Source organism: Vombatus ursinus, unplaced genomic scaffold, assembly GCF_900497805.2.
Source record: "Vombatus ursinus unplaced genomic scaffold, bare-nosed wombat genome assembly UNPS02014786.1, whole genome shotgun sequence".
Lineage (NCBI taxonomy): Eukaryota > Metazoa > Chordata > Mammalia > Diprotodontia > Vombatidae > Vombatus > Vombatus ursinus.
In genome coordinates, this window is record NW_020954564.1 from 43,127,269 (window position 1) to 43,149,328 (window position 22,060).

Genomic DNA, 22,060 nt, shown 5'->3' on the forward strand with positions numbered 1-22,060 from the left:
CACACAGGTGACCTGGGACTTGTTAGCCTTGCCATGAAGTGCCATCTGTTCCCCACAGCCCACAGGGCTGGGCCTCAGGTAATTCCCTCCTGCCACAACTCAGTTCATTCATTCATCCTGTTTATCCCCTGGAAAGAAATCTTTGCTGACAGTGGCTTTTACCTCCTTAAAACATCTGTTACAACCACAGGCATCATGATAAGAGTACTAGACCTGGAACCAGGAGAGCCCTGGGTTTGAATTGTGGTTCTGATACTGTACTATCAATTTAGTGTGTGATTTTGAAAATGCTATTTTGTGTTTCTTAACCTCAGTTTCCTTACTTGTAAAATGGGAGTAATACCAGTACTACCTACATCATAGGATTGTTGCCTAGAAAGTGCTTCATAATTCTTAAAATGTTGTATCAATGAAAGTTCATGTAATTATTAATCTTTTCAGTCTTCAACTTCAGGAATCATTGATGAGATCTGGAAAGGAATGTGGAAAAATGGGGCAAATTCTGGTCAAAGAAGACCAGACTGTGAATCAACCTGGACTCAGTTTCCTCATCCATTAACATGGGTATAATGATGATTATACTTCCTATCTTTTACAGGGTAGTTGAGAGGAAGGTGCCTTGTAAACTGCAAAGCAAGAGAGAAATGTGGGTTACTGTTATGAACTGGAACCTCAGGCTCAGCTGTTTTGCAGTCATTAGAGTCCCACATCAGGCAGGTTCCAGGAGATTAGACCGAGAAGTGTGGAAAGCTCCCAAAATAAACCTGTCTCAGGCTCTTGAAAAAGCTTCTGTCAGAGTAATGTGGTGATTGGATATACTTGTGTGTGTTTTTGTGTGTTTCTGTCTGGGTGGAGGAAATAGTCTCCTTTGTCTTTTTCTTCCAGTCAGGCTTAAAGTCTTTAGTGCTATGAAGATCACTTATATTTCTACAGTGGGAAGAAGTGGGTGGAGGACAGGCTTTGGAGTCAGAAACCCCTGAGTTCGAACCTTACCTCTGCCACATTCTGGCTGGGTCACCGGGACAAGTCATTTGACCTCTCATTGTCCCAGGTAGCTCTCTTCAGACTCTAAGTCTTAGAAAAGTGTCCAATCTGCATTGCCAGAAGGAGTTCCTCACCTAGAGTTCCCCATTTTGATGAAATTACAAGCTAGGTATGAGAAAAAATTATGTAGTGCAAGACAGAAGTACAGGGAATGGTCTAGAGGAACTGAATTCAAATCCTTGCTCTGTTGTGTGACCTTGGGCAAGTCATGGGAAATTTCTGAAGCTCAGTTTCCTCATCTGTAAAATAAAGATAATTATACAGGATGATGTAGTGGAAGGTGCACCAGATTTAGAGTTAAAACACTTGGATTCAAATATTGCTCCTGTCATTTATTCCCTGGGTGTTCCTGAACAAGGTGATTCACCTCCAGGAGCCTGCATATGTAAAACTATATGGACTAAGTGTCCTTTAAGACACCTTCTTTAAAGTCTTAAATTCAATGGTCTGAGCAAGTGGAATCTAACTTGTATCATGGAGGTCACAGGATCATTGTGGGGAAAGTGTTTGGTAAGCCTTAAAGGATTCTATAAATGTGAGTTGGTTTTTGATTATGATGGTGCCTTCCAGAGTGCTCCTAGGTATGTTAACTCATCTATTCCTCATGACAGCCCTATGAGGTAAGTGGTGCTAATGTTATTATCATTATTTTACAGAAAAGGAAATTGAAGCCTGTTGAGAGGAAGCCACTTGCTCAGGTTTAGTGGTGGACATCTGAACTTTTAGTTCTATGCACTTTCCCCTACTCCATGCTGCTTCTGGCCATCCCATCGAGTCAGATTCAGAGATAATAGCTAACAATGATATAGTGCTTTAAGGTTTGCAAAAGACTTTCATCTTACCTCATTTGATCCTCACACAACCCTGTGAGGTAGGTGCTATTTTCATCCCTGTTTTACAGATGAGGCAACTGAGCCTGAGAAATGCTAAGTAACTTGCCCAGAATCACACAGCTAGTAAGGGGAGAAGGGGAAACAGGCTCGCAGAGGAAAGCTACTTGCCCCCAGGAGATTATCATCCCCATTTTATAGATGAGAAATTAGGCTCATGAAGTTTGAGGTTACACAGGTGTATAAGAGGCAAAGCTAGGATTCCAATCCAGGTCCTCTGACCCTTTGTCCATTCAGTGTTCTTTTCCATTATATCAAGTTGCCTTCTTTACATTGTGTTTACACTTAATTTTTCACTTTCTGTTTTCAGAGTCGCCCCAAGAAAGGTCGGGGCAGCGGCGCACCATGCCCAGCAACCTCTCGGATAGGAGCCCCAGCATGGAGCCTTCAGCTACGACACCGTTCCGAGTAACGGTAACTATCTTTGTGTGACTGCAGTCCCTGCAGGACCTCTTTGTGGAAGTTTACATAACAGGGAATTTTTCTGGCCTCTCTTCATCTAGGTATCCATTCAATTGTTTCCCCAGAGCAGAGCCCCAAGTCCTACTGGCAGTGAAGTAAAGAGGAAAAAAAAAAAAGAGGAAAAAAAAAAACTCTCAGCAGGCAATGGGCCTGCTGTCAGAGCTGGGGACAATAGGGGCTACTCCCTGGACACTGAGCCCCATAGCCTGGTCTCCAGACCCAATAGACTCTGGGGGGTCTATCCTGATCTGTACTCCAAAGATGGCAAGGAAAGAAAAGTGAACAGGTTGGATTTTCAAATGTTTATATATTCTAGGCTAGTTGAACCCCTGAAGCTCATTTGTGAAAAGCAATATGCAGTATCACTCACTCTGGATCTGGTGTTTACAGTTAAAGAAATGGGCTCACTATGGGAAGATTTGTTCTATGAAAAGATGTAGCCAGAAAGAGCAGAGGGGACCCCCTCCTCTGCTAAGTGAAGGTGTTGAATTTGATGTTCTCTTAAGGTCCCTTACAGCTCTGGCATAGTCTGTTCTAGCATTTTATGCTCTGGGCTTTCATAGTCTGCCTAGTATTCTATGTTCCAAGATCTTTTTCAGTAATTATGTTCTGTGGTTATAACTGCCTCTTCCTTAGTCTTCTCTATTTGGCTTTTGTCATTGGCAGAGAGTTCTCAAGAAGGAACTTTGGGGGACGCAGGGATCTTGATTCACCTCCATTCAAAAAAAAAAATAGAGCCCTTTCACCACATCCCGATGTGCCCTTCAAGGACAAAAACAGAGCCAAAATCTACCAGGAACAAAAGTTTTGAAGTCTGGACCTTGGGACTAAACCTAAGGGAGACATGGATTTTCCCTCAAGGAGGCTGGGAAGGGAGACATCCTTAGCTACAAGTCTGAGATAATTTCTCTGTTTGGCATTTCTAGCACTGACACAGTATGACTCTCCCACCTTGCATTTGTATGGTAGTTCTGGCTTTCCCATCTGTCATCTCACTTCATCCTCATATCAACCCAGCGAGATAGGGAGGGCAAGAATTACTATCCTAATTTTACCAGTGAAGAAACCAATTTTGTGTCTTCTTCAAAGTCACCCAACAAAAGTCAATGGTGGATCATGGCCCCCAGCATCCCAACTAACAGCATAGTATTTTTCCTTTTACTCCCTCATTTCCTGATCTCACTCTCTTTCAAAAAGAGCACTGGACTTGGAGTCAGAAGACCTGGGTTTGAGTTTCACCACTGTGATTTAGGACCTTCCAGCGCACAATCATCCCTCCCCTTCTTACTACACAAGGCTTTTGTGTGGCTTATGAAAGTGCTTTGAAAGATCATCTCAGGGCCACAAAATCATGGCAACCTTACAGAGCCAGAAACTGAGGCCCCGAGCAGTTAAGTGATTTGCCAAGGATCACACAGATACTAAAGCAACAGAAATGGGATTCAAACCCAGGTCTCCTGAGTCTGAGTCTTGTACCCTTTCTCCTATCCCATAATACTTCTCTGTAAAGTTACCATGGTAAGGCATACCCTGAGTTGATGAGATTTCTTAGCCTCATCAAACTAACTGGTAATACCAGCTCAACAGGCTGGGCAATGGGATGGCAATAGGCCTAGAAATTCTGTCCCCAAACGACTTACTGATAAGCAAGGAAATGTTCATTTGTTTGTGGCCAGTGGGAAGATATTGTCTTTAATCCTTCCAGAATTCTGCTACCTATACACAGAGTTCCTAGAGCAACCTGGAATTCCCAGGCCAGCTACCTTTCACCAAAGCTCTGTGAAAGCCATCCCACAGGCCCAATTTGTACCAATTCACCCTTGGTCAATAATCTTGTCTCTTCTGCACTGTGATATTCCACTCCCTCCTCCCTACCCAGTGTTGAGTAGGGGAGGAGAGAAGTAAGAGGTTTTAGGGGGATTGGGGAAGGGTGCTTCTTTGCTGGAGGACAGAAGTAACATGATCCAGAGTCTGTAATGATCTGGCTTTGTTCCATTCAGATTTAGTTGCAGAGAAGCAAACTACTGTAGTTTTCTTAAAGAAAAAAAAATTTGAGTAATTTGCTTTCTTTGGGACTTTGTTTCCCCATCTGTGAAATGTGAATATTGCATTTGCTGCTCTCCAAAGACTTAGATGTTAATTGAAGGTTTTAGAGTATGAGGCAGAGAGGCCTCTAAGACTATCTTTTAAAAATAAAATTTTATTAATATGTTTTGTTTTCACATAACATACATTTCCATTGTTTTCCTCTTACTCACCCTTGCCAGAAAGCTAGTCCATATAACAAATAATTTTCTTAAAAGAAAAAAAAAGGGGAACAAAAAGCTATTAGCAAAACTGATCAATGTATCAAAGAAAGTCTGAAAATCTATGTATCATTACCCAGCAGTGGACCTCCCATTTCTGCAAAGTTGTTGGAAGAAGGAGGGTAGGGAGGTATGTGAATAATCATTAGTAATTGCTAGGATTTATATAGCACTTTAAAATTGACAAAGTGATTTACATATATTATCTCATTTGATCTTTATAACAAACCTGTCAGAAACATGCTAATATTAAACCCATTTTGCAGATGAGGAAACTGAAGCTAGCTAGAATGGTTAAATGAGAAAGAAGAAAAAGAGGAAATAATATTTTCACTACCCATGTTGCATTGGACTTTGTGAATCTCAAGTGAAATGATGAGTGGGAGAGAGCTTTGTAAACTGTACCAAATGTAATCGGTTATCATTATGATTGGAATGAGGTTCATTTTGTCTTTGGGCCCATACTATGAGGTATTCTCTCCCTCTTCTGTCTACTCAGCCCCAGAGAATTTTATTTTTGTTCGTATAAGAGACTTTTATTGCTGCCTCCATCCTAGCAGGAAAAGATGTTCCCATTGAACAGGAAAAATATAGCCAGCACCACCTTTTTTATTCTTGGGCAAGAAGGAATATGAGGAGCAAGAAGGAATATGTTTTTACTACTAGAAATGGTGGTGGTGGTGGTGGTGATGATGATAATGATGATGCCTCACATTTATACAGGCTGTCCCAAAAGTCTTATTGTAGCTTTAAGCTTTGTTATTTTAAATAACCTATATTAAGCTTTAATAGCTTAATATTGAACTAAACTGAAAACTGTACTAATTAAAGCTTAAAACTGCTCTAAGATTTTTGGGACACCCTGTATAGCACTCAAGGTTTATAAAGTGCTTTATATGCCTTATCTCTCTTGTTCATCAGTATAATCCTGTGAGGTAGATGCTATTATAGGATAGGTAGGTGGCATAATGGATACAGTGCTGGGCCTGGAGTCAGGAAGATTCCTCTTTCTGAGTTAAAATCTGACCTCAGACATTTACTAATAGTGTGATCTTGAGCAAGTCACTTAACTCTCTTTGCCTCAGTTTCCTCATCTGTAAAATGAGCTGGAGAAGGAAATGACAAACCACTCCAGTATCTTTGCCAAGAAAACCCCAAATGGGGTCACAAAGAGTTGGACACGACTGAAAATGACTCAACAACAACAGATGCTATTATCCCAACTTTTATATGTGGAGAAATTGAGAGTTGGTTTAAGTGATTATGTTTAGGGTCTCACAACTAATAAATAGCCAAGGCAGGATTTGAATCTAGGTCTTCCTGAATAAATCCAGCACTCTCTCTACTACACCCTAAGTTTTGGTAGTAACAGGATGATGATCAAATCAGTTAGGGTATCTGAAGCACTTTGCAAGTATAGGGTGTTATTGGTTAATCTATTTTCTTTAGAATGGGAGACTCCTGTACCTGAAGGTCCAAGGTCATAAGGCCAGGACTGAACTAAGAGGAAGTCCTGTCCATCTCTAAACATACTATTCTGTCCTCTGATTTTTCACAGGAGAACCTGCAGGTCTTTAGCAAGGAACATGCCTATCATGGTCAAAGTAGGGTAGGATATCCATTTTGGGAGAAGGAACTTGTTGGGGTCAGGTAGGCTGCTGTCAAGAATTTCCATTGTGAAGCCTTCCTGGAGCTTTTGACTGTCTTTGTAATGTGTGAGCAATGACACCAGTGTCTTGGAAGTGGCACTGAGCCCTTCACAAGCTAGCTCCAACTTGTCATTTCCAGACTGGTTTTATATGATTTTTCTTCATGCATTCTATATTCCAGCCAAACTGATCAACTTCCTTTTCCCTGTATCTCTTATTCTGTCTCCCATTTCCATTTCTTTGCACAATGCCTTACACATGATAAGCACTTAATAAATGCTTATTGAATTGAACAGAATGATGATTTTGACCTAGTCCTCTAGCTAATGACATGGTTATAATGTTCTGTTTCATGGTTTACCCAGTCCTTAGGATCTGGTGACCCATAGATGAGCATCTCTGGTATCCTAGGGGCAACCTGGTTGGTTAGTGTACTGTCATCCTTAACTTCTTTTATTGGTTCAGATGTTAGGGAGGAATTGGTGACATCACTACTCTGACAATCAGGAATCCAAGGTTCTGATCTCAGCTCTAGCAATAACTCTGTGATCTCAAGAAGTTTATTTTACTTTTCTAGACTTCCATTTCTTTGCCTGGAATCTGAGCAAAGCAGATCAGATATTCTCTAAAGGTGGCCTTTCAGCTCTCTCTCTCTCTGTCTCTTGTCTCTGTCTGTCTGTCTGTCTGTCTCTCTCTCTCTGTATATAAGTATATGTGTGTGTGTGTGTGTGTATAAATTTCTTTTCTCTCTCTACTATTCTGTGATATATGGTTCTTTCCAGTTCTGACTTTCTGAATCTGTGGTCTAATGTTCTTTGTTTTCATGTCTATTCTATCTTTACTCCTTTCAAACATTAAACACTCTTGGGCTTAAGCATGGGTGAGTATGGGGGAGAGATACAAAGTTGAGGTAAGACATATTCCTGCCCTCTTGAAGCTTATAGTTTAGTAGGAAATTTAAGGCACAAACACAGATAATTAGAATATACAATGTAAGATAAAACCGTTAAAGAGATGCAGAATAAAGTGTTAGGTAAGGTTTAATGGAGAAGTTCAGGAGGTCATTCCTGGGTTTTGTAGGGGAAGCCAGCCAGGGATGGAGATAGCATTTGAGTTAGGCTTTTAAGACTGGGTAGGAATTCACCAAGTAAAGAAGGGAAGGGCATGCATAGGAAACAGGAGAAGTAAAGATACAAAAGTGGAAGAATGCAGTGTACCTGTCAAGGGAGGGACAGAGAATAGTTCAGTTTGATGTTTCTCTATGAAAATGACTTAAGGTACCATATGAAAGGTAGGGTAACTCCTTGAATGTCAGGCAAACAGTAGGGAGCCACTTTGTATATTTAAAGATCACTTATTCTAACATTCTCTAGTCTAAGGTTCCTTCTAGCTCTGAACATTCTATATTCTATGCACTAAAATTTTATGTTCTGATGTTCCCCTTGGCTGTAATATTCTGTGATTCTAAATTGGCCTATAGTAGCAGAGTGTGAGATATGGAGACAGGCTGTTGCCACCTGCCCCCTTTCCTTTCACCGTCTTTACCCTTTTTTTAGCTGGTTTTCAGACAAGTTGAGCCTAGTGGGTTTGGGGGGCAGGTGGTGGGGAAGGAGCTGCAGAGGGGAGGTCTGGGAGGCAGAAGTGATTGAGAAGCTTTGAAATTAGACAGCTCATTGATCCAACCTGATTCCTTCACAGAAAGTTTAAAGCTAGAGAATCATATTTGAAGGGCTGTCTAAAATTAGGTCTCAGGGCTATTTTTTGCTCTATAGAGGAGCAGACATAGTGTCAGAAAGGTAAGATATGAGTAGTATTGATAAATCTTGTTTTAGGAATTAGGATTCCATGGCAGAAACTGCTTTCTATGCTGCTTAATCTTATAATTGGACTAATAGTAATTAGTAGCAATCCCTTATGTGGAGTTAGACTTTAATACTTTAGAAAGCATTTTGGCATCCACTAGCTCACTGATTTTTTTTTAAAGCACATCCTGTGAAAAGGTCAGGGGAAGGATAATTATCCCCATTTGACACATAAGGAACCTGAGACTCTGAGGCAGTCTCATGATTTTACCTGGACTATAAACTTCCCAGTACTCAGAAATCTTCAATGTTTCCTTATTGCCTCTAGGATAACATTTAAAAAAAATTCTTAGCCTGGAATTTAAAGTCTCCCATCCCCCCACCCCCACCCAACATTTGGATCCCACCTATTTTTCAGGTATTATTTCATATTCTTCTTCTTTTTGTATCCTCCATCCCAGTCAAAAAGGACAGCTGTTATCTGTTCCCTTTACTTGACTCTCCATCTCTCATGGATTCTCCGTGCTTTTGCAAAACTGACCCCCTCCCCATGCCTAGAATACATTCCTTCCCTGCATTATAGGGTCCCTTGGATCCTTCAAAACTCAGGTAAAGTGGCACCTCCTCATACATTAAGTCTTTCCTAATTCCTGGAGTTTTTAGTACTTTCTTCCTCTTGTAATTACTTTGTATATACTCTTTATTTCCTTGTTTATGTATTAAATTCTCTTGGTAGATACAAGTTCCTTTTGAAGGCAGAAATTGCTTTGTTTTTGTCCTTGTATCTCTAGCACCTAGTTAGTGTTTGCACACAGTAGGTACATAATATAAGCTGTTGAAGTTAGTCCATCAGTAAGCATTTATCAAGTGTTTTCTATGTGCTAGGCACTAAATGTACTCTGCATAGAACTGACTTGTCTTTGGGACTCAGACTTGGTTTGTCCAATGCCTAGGATGGGAAGCAAAGGAGAAATTGACAAGGAGAGAGATTCTGAATTTCTTCCTCTTTCTGCCTGAGCTTTTGAAAAAATTTAATTTTCCTGGACCATTTGTTGAGCCTGGGCTAGAAAGTTTTCTTTTTTTTCCCTCAGTATGTCACCCAGTATGAGTGTCATAGAGTTAAATGTGTCAGAACTAAAAGGGACTTTTGAACAGAAAATGTTAAAGCTGTAAGATACACAAGAACATAGATTATTAGAGCTAGGAAGGGACCTTAGAATGTTACAGCAGGAAGGGACCTTACAACATAAAATATTTGAGCAGAAATGAACTTTAGAACATTCTGTATTTTATGTTCTATATTCTGTTAGAATCAGAAAGGCTTCTAGAGAACAACTAACTGATCCAACCTCCTTGTTTTATAGAAGAGTTAAGAAGGACTGGAGAAAGAAAGGTCTCAAACTAGGATCTCTCAGATTCTTCCCATTATTCCATGCTTTTCTTCTCCCTCCTCCCTGTCCCTCAATAGAGAGAACAGCAATTTCTGGACTCAGCCCTAGAAAAAGTAAAAATATAAACAGGAGGAGAAAAAGACTTTAAAATTAGAAAGTTCCATTGGACATGTTACACTGGAATATCCTATCGCCAGCAATGTCTCTCTGAGGCTCCGAGGGAATTTGTAAGGTGGTTTCAGACCCCGGGCAAAACTCTTATGATTCCATTCCCATCTCATTAGGGTACTGCCATCTATTGGCCAGTGCTTTCCAAGCGACTGGTGCCGAGAAGGCAGCTGGATGCAGCAGTCACCTAGATCGGCTTGATATAATAGAACTGGAGCCTAGCAACTACTATGCATACAGAAGAGCCTTGTGTGGGCTCCACGGCAGGTAACCCGTCCAATAATTTCCCTCCTCTACCTGTCCATCTTCTATATTATCTCAAGGCTGCCACCCCTTTGAGTTAAGGCATTGTGTCCTTTTAGAATTCAGTGATCACAGACTCTTAGAGATCATATAGTTTAATCCTCTCACCTCACAGGTGAGGAGACTGAAGTTCATAAGAGAGACACTGCTAATATAAGGATGGTGTTGAAACCTCCCGTTAACCTCTGGTGTCTAACTAGGAAGAACACTTTTTGATTGAATCTAATAGTCAGAAGCACGTGTGAACAGGACCTATCTACTTCCTCAAATCGAATGAAGCCATTGTGCAAGAGGCTGGGTCCTACCCTAAGCAATTGTATCCAAGGGAGGAGCTATCTCAGAAATGAGGGGAGGGAGGAGAAGAGATTTTGAATATATGGATTCTAAAGGTTAAAGCAAATGTGGAGCTAAGGGAGGACTGAGCCGGGGCAGTGAAGAGAGATACTGAGGAAAGTCATTGGCTCTATAGGCAACTAAGAGAGGAAGACTCAGTCTGAAGGAGGTTGTTTGTTTTCTAGTAAATTGAATTTTGTCCTGACTACAAAATGATAGAAATAAGTGTAAGGTTCAGCAGAGAGCCCAACCTTTGCCTAAGGGTTAGACATTTTTTCCAACTAGAGATTCCTAGCAATTGTGGCTGAATTCAGAAGTTTTCATCTAAAACAAACTCCCCAAAGCCCCAAAGAAGGGAACTAAGTGTTCTTAGGGGCCATGTTATCACCTCAAGACTTAAAATGAGCTAATTATTATAGCAGAATGTTTCACTAATGTCCTGTAATTCTATGAATCTTGCCTTGAGAGGTTGTAAAATACAATGAATAGAGCATTCAGTTGGAATAAAAAGGCCTGGTTTTGAATTCTGGCTCTGCTATTTGTGTTTATCTGTGTGACTTTGGGTAAGTTGTTTCCTCTGTTTGGATCGGTTTCCAGATCACTTGGACCATTGTGACTGGAACAGACCTTAGAGATTCAATGTGCTGTTCCAAAGTTTTTTCCGGCTCTGATGTCATCTTATGTCCTGTGATTCTTTCCGGCTCCAAACTCTTGATCCCATGAACAGAATTTAGTCGGTGACTGACTTGATTCAGCTAATGGTGCTTTTCCTTTGCCATACTTTCCTGTCATTTTTCTTTCACTTATTGTTCTGTCTCAGATAGTCTTATCTGTGGTCAAGAACAAGTCAGCAGTTGCAAAAGAGGTAGCAAAAAGAAAGGAAGAGATGAAGAGAATACTGGACTAGAATCTGGACACCAGGGTTATGGTTCTGCCTCTGCTTCCAAGTAGCTGAATGACTTTGGCTCTATCATTTTGTCTCTGTGGGCCTCAGTTTCCTACCTATACTATGTAGGAGTTGGACTAGATGATCTCTGTCTCCTTCTAGCTTTAAAATTTTGTTTCACATTCAAGCATTCTGTATTTTGGGGTCCTTCCAGCTCTGCTAGTCTTTAATGTCTCTATTCATTCATATAGAAGACATAGATAGCTTTTGTCTTTAGCTGAAGGTGGGGGGATAGTCTCCAACCCACAAACTGTTGGGGAAGTCTTTCATGATCCCATACCACAGATGCCCAGGACAACCCAGACTGTGCAAGAAGGTTAGAGGAGAAAAGATTGGGGATTGTATGTAAAAGAATTTCCTGATTTTTTTTACTGCTAGTACGATACTCAGAATGTTGCAGGTAGCTTGAAATGCCTTTGCTTATGAACTCAGCCATGAAAATTGCACTCTAATGGCCTTGATTTCTTTGGTGAACATTCCTCTTTACCATTAGGGTTGAGTGAGAAGGCACCGGATACTCACTCTCCTTCCCACCAAACACCCTGCCTTTAATTGAAAAGTAATTGTTTACTAAACCGTTCAGACCCAAGAGGAAAATTACTATCATTTGGGTCTCTGCCTGCCTCTAAGAAAGCATTGCTTTTCCTGAGAATGGATTTTAAGGAGAATAAGAGCATTATCACAGATGATAGATAAACAGCAAGCCATGATCATTAAACTGTCAGCCACAGTCCAATCTAGAAAGGGATTGTAAGTGGTAGTAAGAAATTACATGTAAATTCCAGGAAGAATTTATCTGAGGAGTCAAGTGGCAACTCATGGCTGAAGCATGACTGTTTTTGACAGCTGGAAGAGAAGGTGATGGTGGAGAGGACGATGGAGGGACGGTGACATTGATTATGTGCTGGTCTTATATGAAGCTGGCATGGCTAGCACAGACAGATAGTAGGGACTCAACATTTTTTTCTGACTTACTTTTTATTTCCCGTGGTCTGCTGTTCGGAAGGCAGAGGTGATTTGGTTCTGGTTTTGCCAATGATTTCTAGTGTAACTTTGAGTGATCCCTAATGTGATAAGGCTGTACTATATGATCTATAAAGATTCTTCTAGCTCTTACGTGAAACATTGTTTTCTGAAGTTCTTTCCACCTCTTAATAATCTGTGACTCTTCAGTTAAATTTTCTAACATTTATTAAGCACCTGCTGTATACAGAATGTTGATCTTGGTCTGAGGAAAGTTACAAAGTTTAAGAACACATGGTCTCTGGTGTTTATAGACTGCCAGTGACTGACTTAACATCTCCATGTCTCAGTTTCCTCATCTATAAAGTGGGAAAGTAAATCAAAATCAGAGAATCTCGGAGTTAGAAGTCATTTAGTCAATAAATATTAATTAAGTACCTTCTGTGTACCAGGCACTGTGCTAAGTGCTGGGGATAGAAAGAAAGGCAAAAGACAGTCCCTGCTCTCAAGAAGCTCACAGTTTAATAGAGGAGTCAACATGCAAACAACTATGTATAAACAAGATATAAATATAGATACACACATATTACATATATACATATATATATACGTATACAAATATGCATACATTCAAACATGCATATATACACTATACACACATGCGCGTGCATGCATGTGTGTGTGTGTGTGTGTGTGTGTATATGTGTATGTGATAAACTGGAGATAATCAACAGTGGTAAAATATTAAGGGGGATCAGGAAAGCCTTCCTGTACAAGGTGGCTTTTTAGCTGGGATTTGAAGGAAACCAAAGAAACTCAGAGGCAGAAATGAGGAGGGAGAGCATTCCATACATGGGGTATAGCCAGTGAAAATACCTGGAGTCTGAGGATCTTGTGGGTAGAACAACAAGGAGACCAGTGTGCTTGGATTGCAGAGTAGATAAAGATGAGTATGTTTTACAAAAAATGGAATTGGGGAAGGAGAGAAAGGGGAAGGTCATAAAGGGCTTTGAATGCCAAACAGAGGATTTTGTATTTGATCCTGGAAGTAATAGAGAGCCATTACAGTTTATTGAGTAGGGGGTGACATGATCAGACTTGTACTGTAAGATCATTTTGACAGCTGAATGGAGGATGGATGGGAGTGAGGAGAGACTTGTAGCAGGCGGACTGACCAGGAGGCTATTGCAGTAGTCTGTGAATGAGATGATGGTCTGCATTAGGGTGACAGCAGTCTGAGAGAAGAGAATGGGGTATATGTGAGAAACATTATGAAGGAGCAATTGACAGGCCTTGACAACACATTGGAAAGGGGGGCAGTGAGAGAGAGTGAGGAGTTGAATTTAATAGCATAGGCTGTGAGCCTGGGTGACTGGGAGTATGGTGGTTCCCTCAACAATATTAGAGAAGGTTAAATGAGGGGAGGGTTTAGGGGGAAAGATAATGACTTCAATTTTAGACATATTGAGTTTAAGATAACTATGTGACATCCCGTTTGAGATGTCCAGTAGACAGGCGGAGATAGATAGATGGTTAGAAGAGATAGGATAGGTTAGGAGATAGATAGATGGATAGATAGATAGATAGAGAGATAGGAGAGAGATTAGGCCTAGATAAGTAGATTCGAGAATCACTAGCATAAAGATGCTAACTAAATCCACTGGAGTGGACTAAATCATTAAGTGAAATAGTATAGAGGGAGAAAAGAAGAGGGCCCAGGACAGAGCCCTGGGGGACATCCTTGGTGAGTGGGTATGACCTGGATGAAAATCCAACAAAGGAGACTGAGAAGGAATGGCCAGACAGGTAGGAGGAGAATCAGGAAAGACCTAGAAAGAAGAGAGTATCAAAAAGAAGTGGATAATTAACAGTGGCAAAGGCTGCAGAGAGGTTAAGAGGGAACCTTCGTTATTTTTCAGATGAACTGCTTTCTGGCCTTGCTTACATTTCTAGCATCTTCGTCTTGTACTCATGAAATTGTTTTGTAAAACAAAATGTAAGACTTTATATTTGCTCATGTTACATTTATTCTTATTTGATTCAGTTCCATGTTCTATTTTGTCAAGAATTTTTTGAACTCTGACTGTCATCCAGTATATTAGCTATCCCTTTCATCTTTGTGTCTTCTGAAAATTTGATAAGCATACCACTTGTGCCTTTATCTAAGTCATTAATAAAAATGTTAAACAGTACACGATGATGAATTCAATCCCTGGGACACTACACTGTAGACCTCCTTTCAAGTTGACATTGAACCATTAATGACGTTGAGTCTGGCCATTCAACAAGTTTCTAATCTACCTAATTGTTCCATTATCTTACCCACATCTCTTCAACTCCTTCAAATCCATCTAATTGTATTATTATTTAGAGTATATCTCTCCCTTTTTTTCCACCAGAAAAAGTCAAGAGACTTTATGAAATGCTTTACTCAAAATGTAGGTAAACTAAATCCACACCATTCCTCTTCAATTTAGTAACCCTGTCAAAGAAGGAAATAAGGTTAGTCTGACATGACCTGTTCTTGATGAAACCATGCTGGCTCATCCCCTTTTCCTTTTCTAGACAATGATGATGATAATAACAACTGACATTTATACAATGCTTTAGAGTTTTCAAAGTACTTTATATAAATTATCTCATTTGACACCCTCATGAGGTATGTACCCTAGCTATTTTTATCCCATCTTTATACGTGAGGAAATCAAGGCTCAGAGATATTAGGTGATATGACCTTGTTCACCGCTAGCTAATAAGTACTGGAAGTGGGATTCAAACCTATGACTTTCTGACTCTGTCCATTATATCGAGTGGTTTGGTAATTTAAAGCCAGGTGGCTTTAGTAATGTTCTAGAATTTTGCTAGGAATTCCAGGGCCAAGCTTATTGACCTATAGTTTGTTAGCTCTATTCTCTTCTCTTTATTAAAAAAAAAATTGGGACATTTGCCCTTTTTCAGTTCTGTGGTAGCTTTCCCACTGTCCATGATCTTTCAAGGATCAATGACAGTGGCTCAGCAATCACATCTGCCAGCTCCTTCAGTATTCAGGGATGTAGTTTTTTTTTTTTTCTGAGCCAAATAACTTGAACCAAGGGCAGCTATATTCTGTGTTCTTCCTTTTTCCTGTCCAGCATCCCTCATAGAAGTATTGAGAGAATCAGGGAGCTAATAGAAGGGGAAGGACTTCATAAACCCTAAAATGCTACCAATATAAAGTGGTGGAATAATGCAAAGATCAAGCTCTGTTGGTTGGACTTTTATGCGGAGGGCTTCTTGATGATGCTTCTCTGGGCCACTTAGGGCTGTTGGCCACCTGGGATCCGGTTTTCTCCAAGTGGGTATGCCAGGCCCCAGCCTAGTTCTGTACCTGAAGCCTCAGGGGATTTATTCTAGGCATCCAAGGGCCAACAGTCGTAGGATTAGAGAGAAATTTACCATCTCTTCTTCTGTTTTTATTCCTCCTCCTCATTCCCCAACCTCTGAATTTAAACAAGTTCTAAAGACTCTTTACCTAGGAATTAGGGAAGTCATTTGGGCATTTGGATATAAACTCCAAATAAACACATTTGCATTCCCCCCCCCCAAAAGCTAATGCAATCTACCTCTCTCTCTCCTCTCGGATGTGTAATTTCATTGGTGTAGGGAATGCAGCCTTAGAGAGTTGCCTGGGAATCAAGAGGTTAAACAATTTACCCAGCGTCAAATTACCAGTTTGTCAGAGGAAGAAGTTTAACTTGGGTCCCCTGACTTAGGCCAGATCTCTATGGTGTACACCATTCTGCTCTTCCATTCAATCTTATGCTGCATTAATGAAAGTCTAAAGTCCAAAAAATGAAAAGAAGGGGTGGTGATAGTCTCACAGGACCTGCAATAACATCTATTTATGGGTGTCATATTTTTTTTTTTTTTTGGCAATTGGAGTTAAATGACTTGCCCAGGGTCACACAGCTAGTAAGTGTCAAGTGTTTGGTCTGAGGCCAGATTTGAACTCAGATCCTCCTGACTTCAGGGCCAGTGCTCTATCCACTGTGCCACCTAGCTGCCCCAGGGTGTCATATTTTTATTAAGGACACTGACCAGTTATAGCACATCCAAAAGAGAATGACCAGGATGAGGAAGGAATTGGAGACCATGCTAAATGAGGATTGGTTGAAGGAACTGGGGATGGTGAGCCTGGCGAAAAAAAGACTGGAGAAGGGAGTCAGTCATGACTGTTATCTTCAGGTACATGAAGGGCTGTAATGTGGAAGAGGGAGCAAATGTACTCTCTGTGGCCTGAACTGGGGAGAAATAACAAAGATTAGATCTCTGTTCAGTATTGAAAGGAACATTCCAATAATACCAAATGATACATCTTAGTGATACATTGTCCAAAAGGGCAGTGAGCTGCATTGAGACGTAGTGAGACCACGCCTTCCCTGCAAGTCTTCAAAGGGTATCTGAATGATCCAGAATGGGTTGGACCAGTGAGTTCTGAGGTTCCTTCTGACTTTTAGATATCATGAGCGTATGAATTCTTTCATCTCTTTTCTATATCTGAAATACCATGTTGCAGATATCAGGGGGAAGTGATTTGCCCATTGTATTATAACCCAGCTTGAATTAGAACCTAGGGCACCAAACTAATAACTCTAGAATCCTAAATCCTCCTGCCCAATTTGACAGAATGTTCCTTATCCAATAGTATCTTTCCCAGGGCTAGCTAAAATCCTGTTGTTAGCAAGCCATTCTTTTGGGTCAAGCATTGCTCTTATTAGGTTCCTCACTCTTGCAAGATGACCAGTTTTAGTGCTTCTCCTTCCCAACACATGCATATACATCTAAGTGTGAATGAACCTATCAGGTCCCTTTACACATGGGAGAAGACTCAGGACAGAAGACCAGCACTCTTGGGGAGACTGGAAGGGACTAAGGAGTTACGAGTTACTGTAGCCAAATTTCTCTGATTCACAGCTTTGCCCATTTGGAACCACAACCAAGGATTTGGACCCCAATCACCTAGGACTGAGGAAATATATCCATGTATCTATATATGTATAGATATCTATCTGTATGTATGTATAGATAGAGATATATATTTGTGGTGTCCCTATGGAGATTCCTTCATTCCTTTCCAAAAATAATGGTGGTAGTAGTAGTAGTAGTAGTAGTAGTAGTAGTAGTAGTAGTAGTACTTCTTGTTGTTGTTGTTGTTCAGTCATTTTAGTCATGTCTGATTCTTCATGACTCCATTTGGGATTATCTTGGCAGAGATACTGGAGTGATTTGCCATTTCTTCCTCTAGCTCATTTTACAGATGAGGAAACTGAGGCAAATAAGGGTAAGTGACTTGCCCAAGGTCGCACAGCTAGTAAGTGTCTGAGGTTGTATTTGAACTCAGGAAGATGAATCTTTCTGACTCCAATCCTGGTACTCTAGCCACTGTGCCCCTCAGCTGCCCATGGTAATAGTAGTAGTAGATAAGACTTATTTAGCACTCTGTGGTTACAAAGCACTTTCCACATTCATTTTCTCATTGATCCTTACAACATCTGTGTGAGATATACAGGGTTCATACTATATTCTCTTTTGTTAGCCAAAGAACCAAATATGGAGTATAAATTATTAGACTTATATGGAATCTAGATAGTGTAGAATGAAAGAACATTGAATGTTAGAGTTGAAAGGGATTTTAGTCAACTGGAATGGATATTGTTGAGTAGGAAGGTCTTCTCTCAGATGGTGGAGATTCCACAGGGGTCCAAAAGTAGAAGATAATAATGAGGGATGTTAGGAATCATCTATTCTAGGAGTTCTTAACCTGGGATTCATGAACTTTTAAAAAAAATTTTTGACAACTATATTGATTTTCTTTGTAATCCTATGAATTTTATTCATTTAAAAATATTGTGAAAAGGGATCCATGATACAAAAAAGAAAAAGTTAAGAACTTCTCTCTTACTCTAACTCTTTTTCTGCAAATAAGGAAACTGAGTCTCAAAAAAAGTAAGTAACTTGTTCTTTGGTTCCAAAGCTAGTTTAAATTTCAGAACTAAGACTCAAATCCATGTCCCCTGACTCTTAAGGCCAGTTCTTTCCATAGTGCTGTGCTTCCTTCCTTCATGCCCAGCTCCACTGGCTTCCCTGTCTCACCTTTAACACTAGGATTTTTCTCAAAAGTCATTTACCATCTGTCTTCAGGTGTATATCAGTGTCTAAAGAGTATAAAAAGTGGATAGGTTTCACTGCAGTGTTATGGCCCCATCAATTCCTCTTCCTGCTCTCTTAGATGTTTCTCTGTCCACATAGTGAACTTGCTCCCATTGGACCCCATGTACTCCTCAGATGGCAGGGGTTGGGGGGGATGGGGGGTGGGGTGGGGAGTATGACTTGTATGGATTTAGCTATGTAGCTTTCCTTCCTTCCCCTTCTCATTCCCTACTTTCATATACAAAGGTACGTGTGTGAATACAGGCAGAATAATGATATTCCATATCTTGTTTTAATTTATAAAGCACTTTCCTTACAATTCTCATAGCAACTCTGAATATCCTCCAAAAGTATTAACATCACAGTTTTATAGATGAGGAAACTGAAGCTTAGAGAGAAGTCCACATGTCTAGTAAATTCTAGAACCAAGATCAATCTTCCTTTTATCTATCACACAGATAATCCAACATCTGCCTGTCTCTTGCTGCCACCCATGTAGTAGTGTACATATGCATGAATGCAGTCAGAGATACTCTTCCCTGCCTCTATTATGCAGAAGTAAATATCTGTATGAGTAAAACCAGCATCTTCTTGCTTCTCTCCTACACTTCCCCCCATCATTGCAGAGTTGTACGTCACTATGAATGAAGTCAGAATATAACCTCAAACCTAACTACCCCACCTCCCTACCAAGATAGGTACTATTGTCTGAGTGCATTAAGTAGATACTACTCTTTTTCACCATCCTCTTACTGACCCTCTCCTTTCCACAGCTATACAAAGATATACTTATATATGAGTAGAGTCAGCAGATATTCTCCTGTTCTCCTTCTGTGAAGAGGTTCACATCTGTTTGACTGAATTCAAAGTATAATACTATATCTGTCCCCCTCTGGACAGATGTATATGTGTTTATGTATGTGTATGTATACACACACACACACACACACACACACACACAGGTGTATACCTTTAAGAGTGCAGTCAGCAGATACTCCTGATTCCCCTTCCCCCCAATTCCACTGTGCACATCTGTATAAAAGTCAGAAGACAATACCACACCAGTCCATCTGCCTTCTCTCCCCTCTCCACTCCTGCTGAAGAGGGGAATTACCATCTTTAGGAGTAAAGTCAGCAAATACTCCCCCTGCCCTCTTCCCACCCCATGCTGTGCACATCTGTATGAATGCAGTTAAAAGATAATTCTACATCTGTCCATCTCCCTTCCCCTCCCCACTATGCCAAGGGTATACTGTGCAGTCAGTAGGCTTTCGTTTCCTTGTCACCAAACCCTGGGAGAGGGCATTAGGAGGTGCCATTCTGAGAGTTGTTCAAACTCCTTTAAACCAAAGCTTTATTAACCAGGAGGTTTAGAAGCAGGTATGGAGAAGTTCTGACAAAACAGGCCTACCTCAACCACTTGATAAACACATCCCTTTTCAGGCAACACTGCAGCTCTCCTTCGTGTCTGCCTCACGTGACTGGTGATAAGGCCAGAAAACCATTGTTTTACCTTCACAAATAAACACAGAATCACAGCATTGGAAGGACTTCAAAGGTCATCTAATCCAATCTCCCATTAAGTGTAGGAATCTTTTTTACAGTATCCTCAGAAAGTAGTTGTCTTGCCTCTGCTCTAACATCTTCATTGTCAGAAACCTCACTACCACTAATTAGGCAGTTCATTCCACTGTTAGCTCAGATTGATAGTTCTTCCTTTTGTTGCATTGAAATCTAATTCCTTATAAAATCCCCAACCCATACTTCCATCTCATTGGCTATTCTGACTGTATGACCTTGAATTAATCTCTTCCCTTCTTTGCCTCATCTGTAAAATGAAGGTATTGGACCAACTACTATCTTAAGATTCATTCTAGCTCTGACATTCTACGAGTCAAACAAACATTAAATAAGCAAGCTTGGTGTGCAAAGCACTGGTCCTGGTTGTGTTGGCTAGAGACCCATAGAATATGACTTTCACAGGACCACCATTTCAAAAGACAAGGGTCATGCCCCCTCCAGCTTGAACTTTTTCCTGCTCTGTCAGCCCATTCCAGTATCACGGGGTGTCCAAAGACTTCATCATCCTGTCCTCCCTCCTCTGGATATGCTGAGTATCATCTTCCTTTAATGAAAGGATCATAAGACTGGAGTAAGAAGACCTGGGTTCAGATTCTAATTCTGCCATTTATTGGCCATGTGATCTTAGACAAGTTACTTTTGTTTCTCTAAGCCTCGGTTTCCTTATTTGGGGATTGATCATCCACCTCATGGGTTAATTATGGGGAGAGTTCTTTGTAAATTATAAAGAGCTTTAGCAATGGTTGCTATTCTAGTAATTCATAATTATTTTACTCTCTTAAGTGATATGGATGGGGGTAAATATTTGCATTGGTATTAAAAGCCTCGCCCTGACCAGGAGGGGGCACTGTAGGATAACGCAGAAAGGGGCTACCTAAGGGAAAAGCGAGCCTGGAGACCAATTAATTACATATTCCTGCCTTCATTCATTATTCTGTGTTGAAAATCCCTAAGAAAATTTAGTCTAGACTTGCCCATCAAGGTTGGGAAGCCCCTTACCCATAAGAAAATTCAGGACTGGTCTGCCTTCCCCAGGGAGAATGGAACTCAGGCCTGAGGGAATCATAGAGGGTTAGAGCTAGAATTCAGTTTAATTCAACATTTATTGCCTACCATGTGTAAGGCATTTTGTTGATGCTGAGAATATAAAGTGAGAAACAAAATGGCCCCTGCCCTCAAATAGCTTACCCCCTACTTGATATGATCTTAGAATAGAATATTAGAACATGGGCTTTGCAAGCCTGAAGCAACATTAAAGATCGTCTAATTCTGTGAAGTAGAACTGGGGTATAAAGGGGAGACCCTTCTGTGGGTCCCATGAACATGATGACTCATTTTACAAATTAGGGAACTGAGGTTTGACGAAGAAAAGTGTCTTGCCTCAGGTTCCCTGGCTAACAAGTTTCAGGCATGGAGTTCAAACTAGCTTTCTGGTTCCAAGTCTAATGCTTTTGCTGCTAACTATGTCACATGACAGAGATGGATGTAGGGAGAAGACCCTGCCCTTATGGTCCTTCATCCCAGGACAGCATATCTTAGAACGTACCAGCTAGCTGCCTAACTTAGGCAGAGCCTGCTCTGAGCTAGTCCTTTCACCATGCTGAGGTCGTAGAGCTTGATTTCTGAGGGCCAGTCCTCAGGTAAGAATCACTGGTTAAAAAGACCCAGACAGCAGCAAACCTATCCCAACACCCCTTGGTAAATTGTACTTGATGTGGTAATTCCCAGCCAATATTGGGCCTTAAGTCATTATTATGCTAAAGAAAGTGTTGTTGAAGTTTAAATTTATGGGGGGCTGTGAATAATTTTCTGTCAACTTGGGATTATCTCATTTAATCTCAAAGGCACTCATTCCCTCTCTATCTAAGCTTTCAAAAACATTTGTCTGATTGCAATCCATTGCTCTCTGTTGTCAAATAAATCTCCTCTACATACGGAGAACCAGGGATGGGAAATGTGAAACTTAGGAGATTTATTGAAAGCCTCATACTCCAAACTCTTAGCGCCATAAACATCTCAATCCTCCTTGATGA

At 40.6% G+C, this 22,060-nt stretch overlaps 1 protein-coding gene across 1 annotated transcript in view; it reads left to right on the forward strand.

The window, feature by feature from the left end:
• LOC114047246 (disabled homolog 2-interacting protein-like) overlaps nucleotides 1-22,060 on the forward strand; it is a 64,050-nt gene that overhangs the window by 26,971 nt on the left and 15,019 nt on the right. Inside the window, exon 2 of the mRNA XM_027868028.1 lies at nucleotides 2,245-2,348. Within this exon, the coding sequence (XP_027723829.1) occupies nucleotides 2,245-2,348 (104 nt within the window). The remainder of the gene's footprint in view (nucleotides 1-2,244; nucleotides 2,349-22,060) is intronic.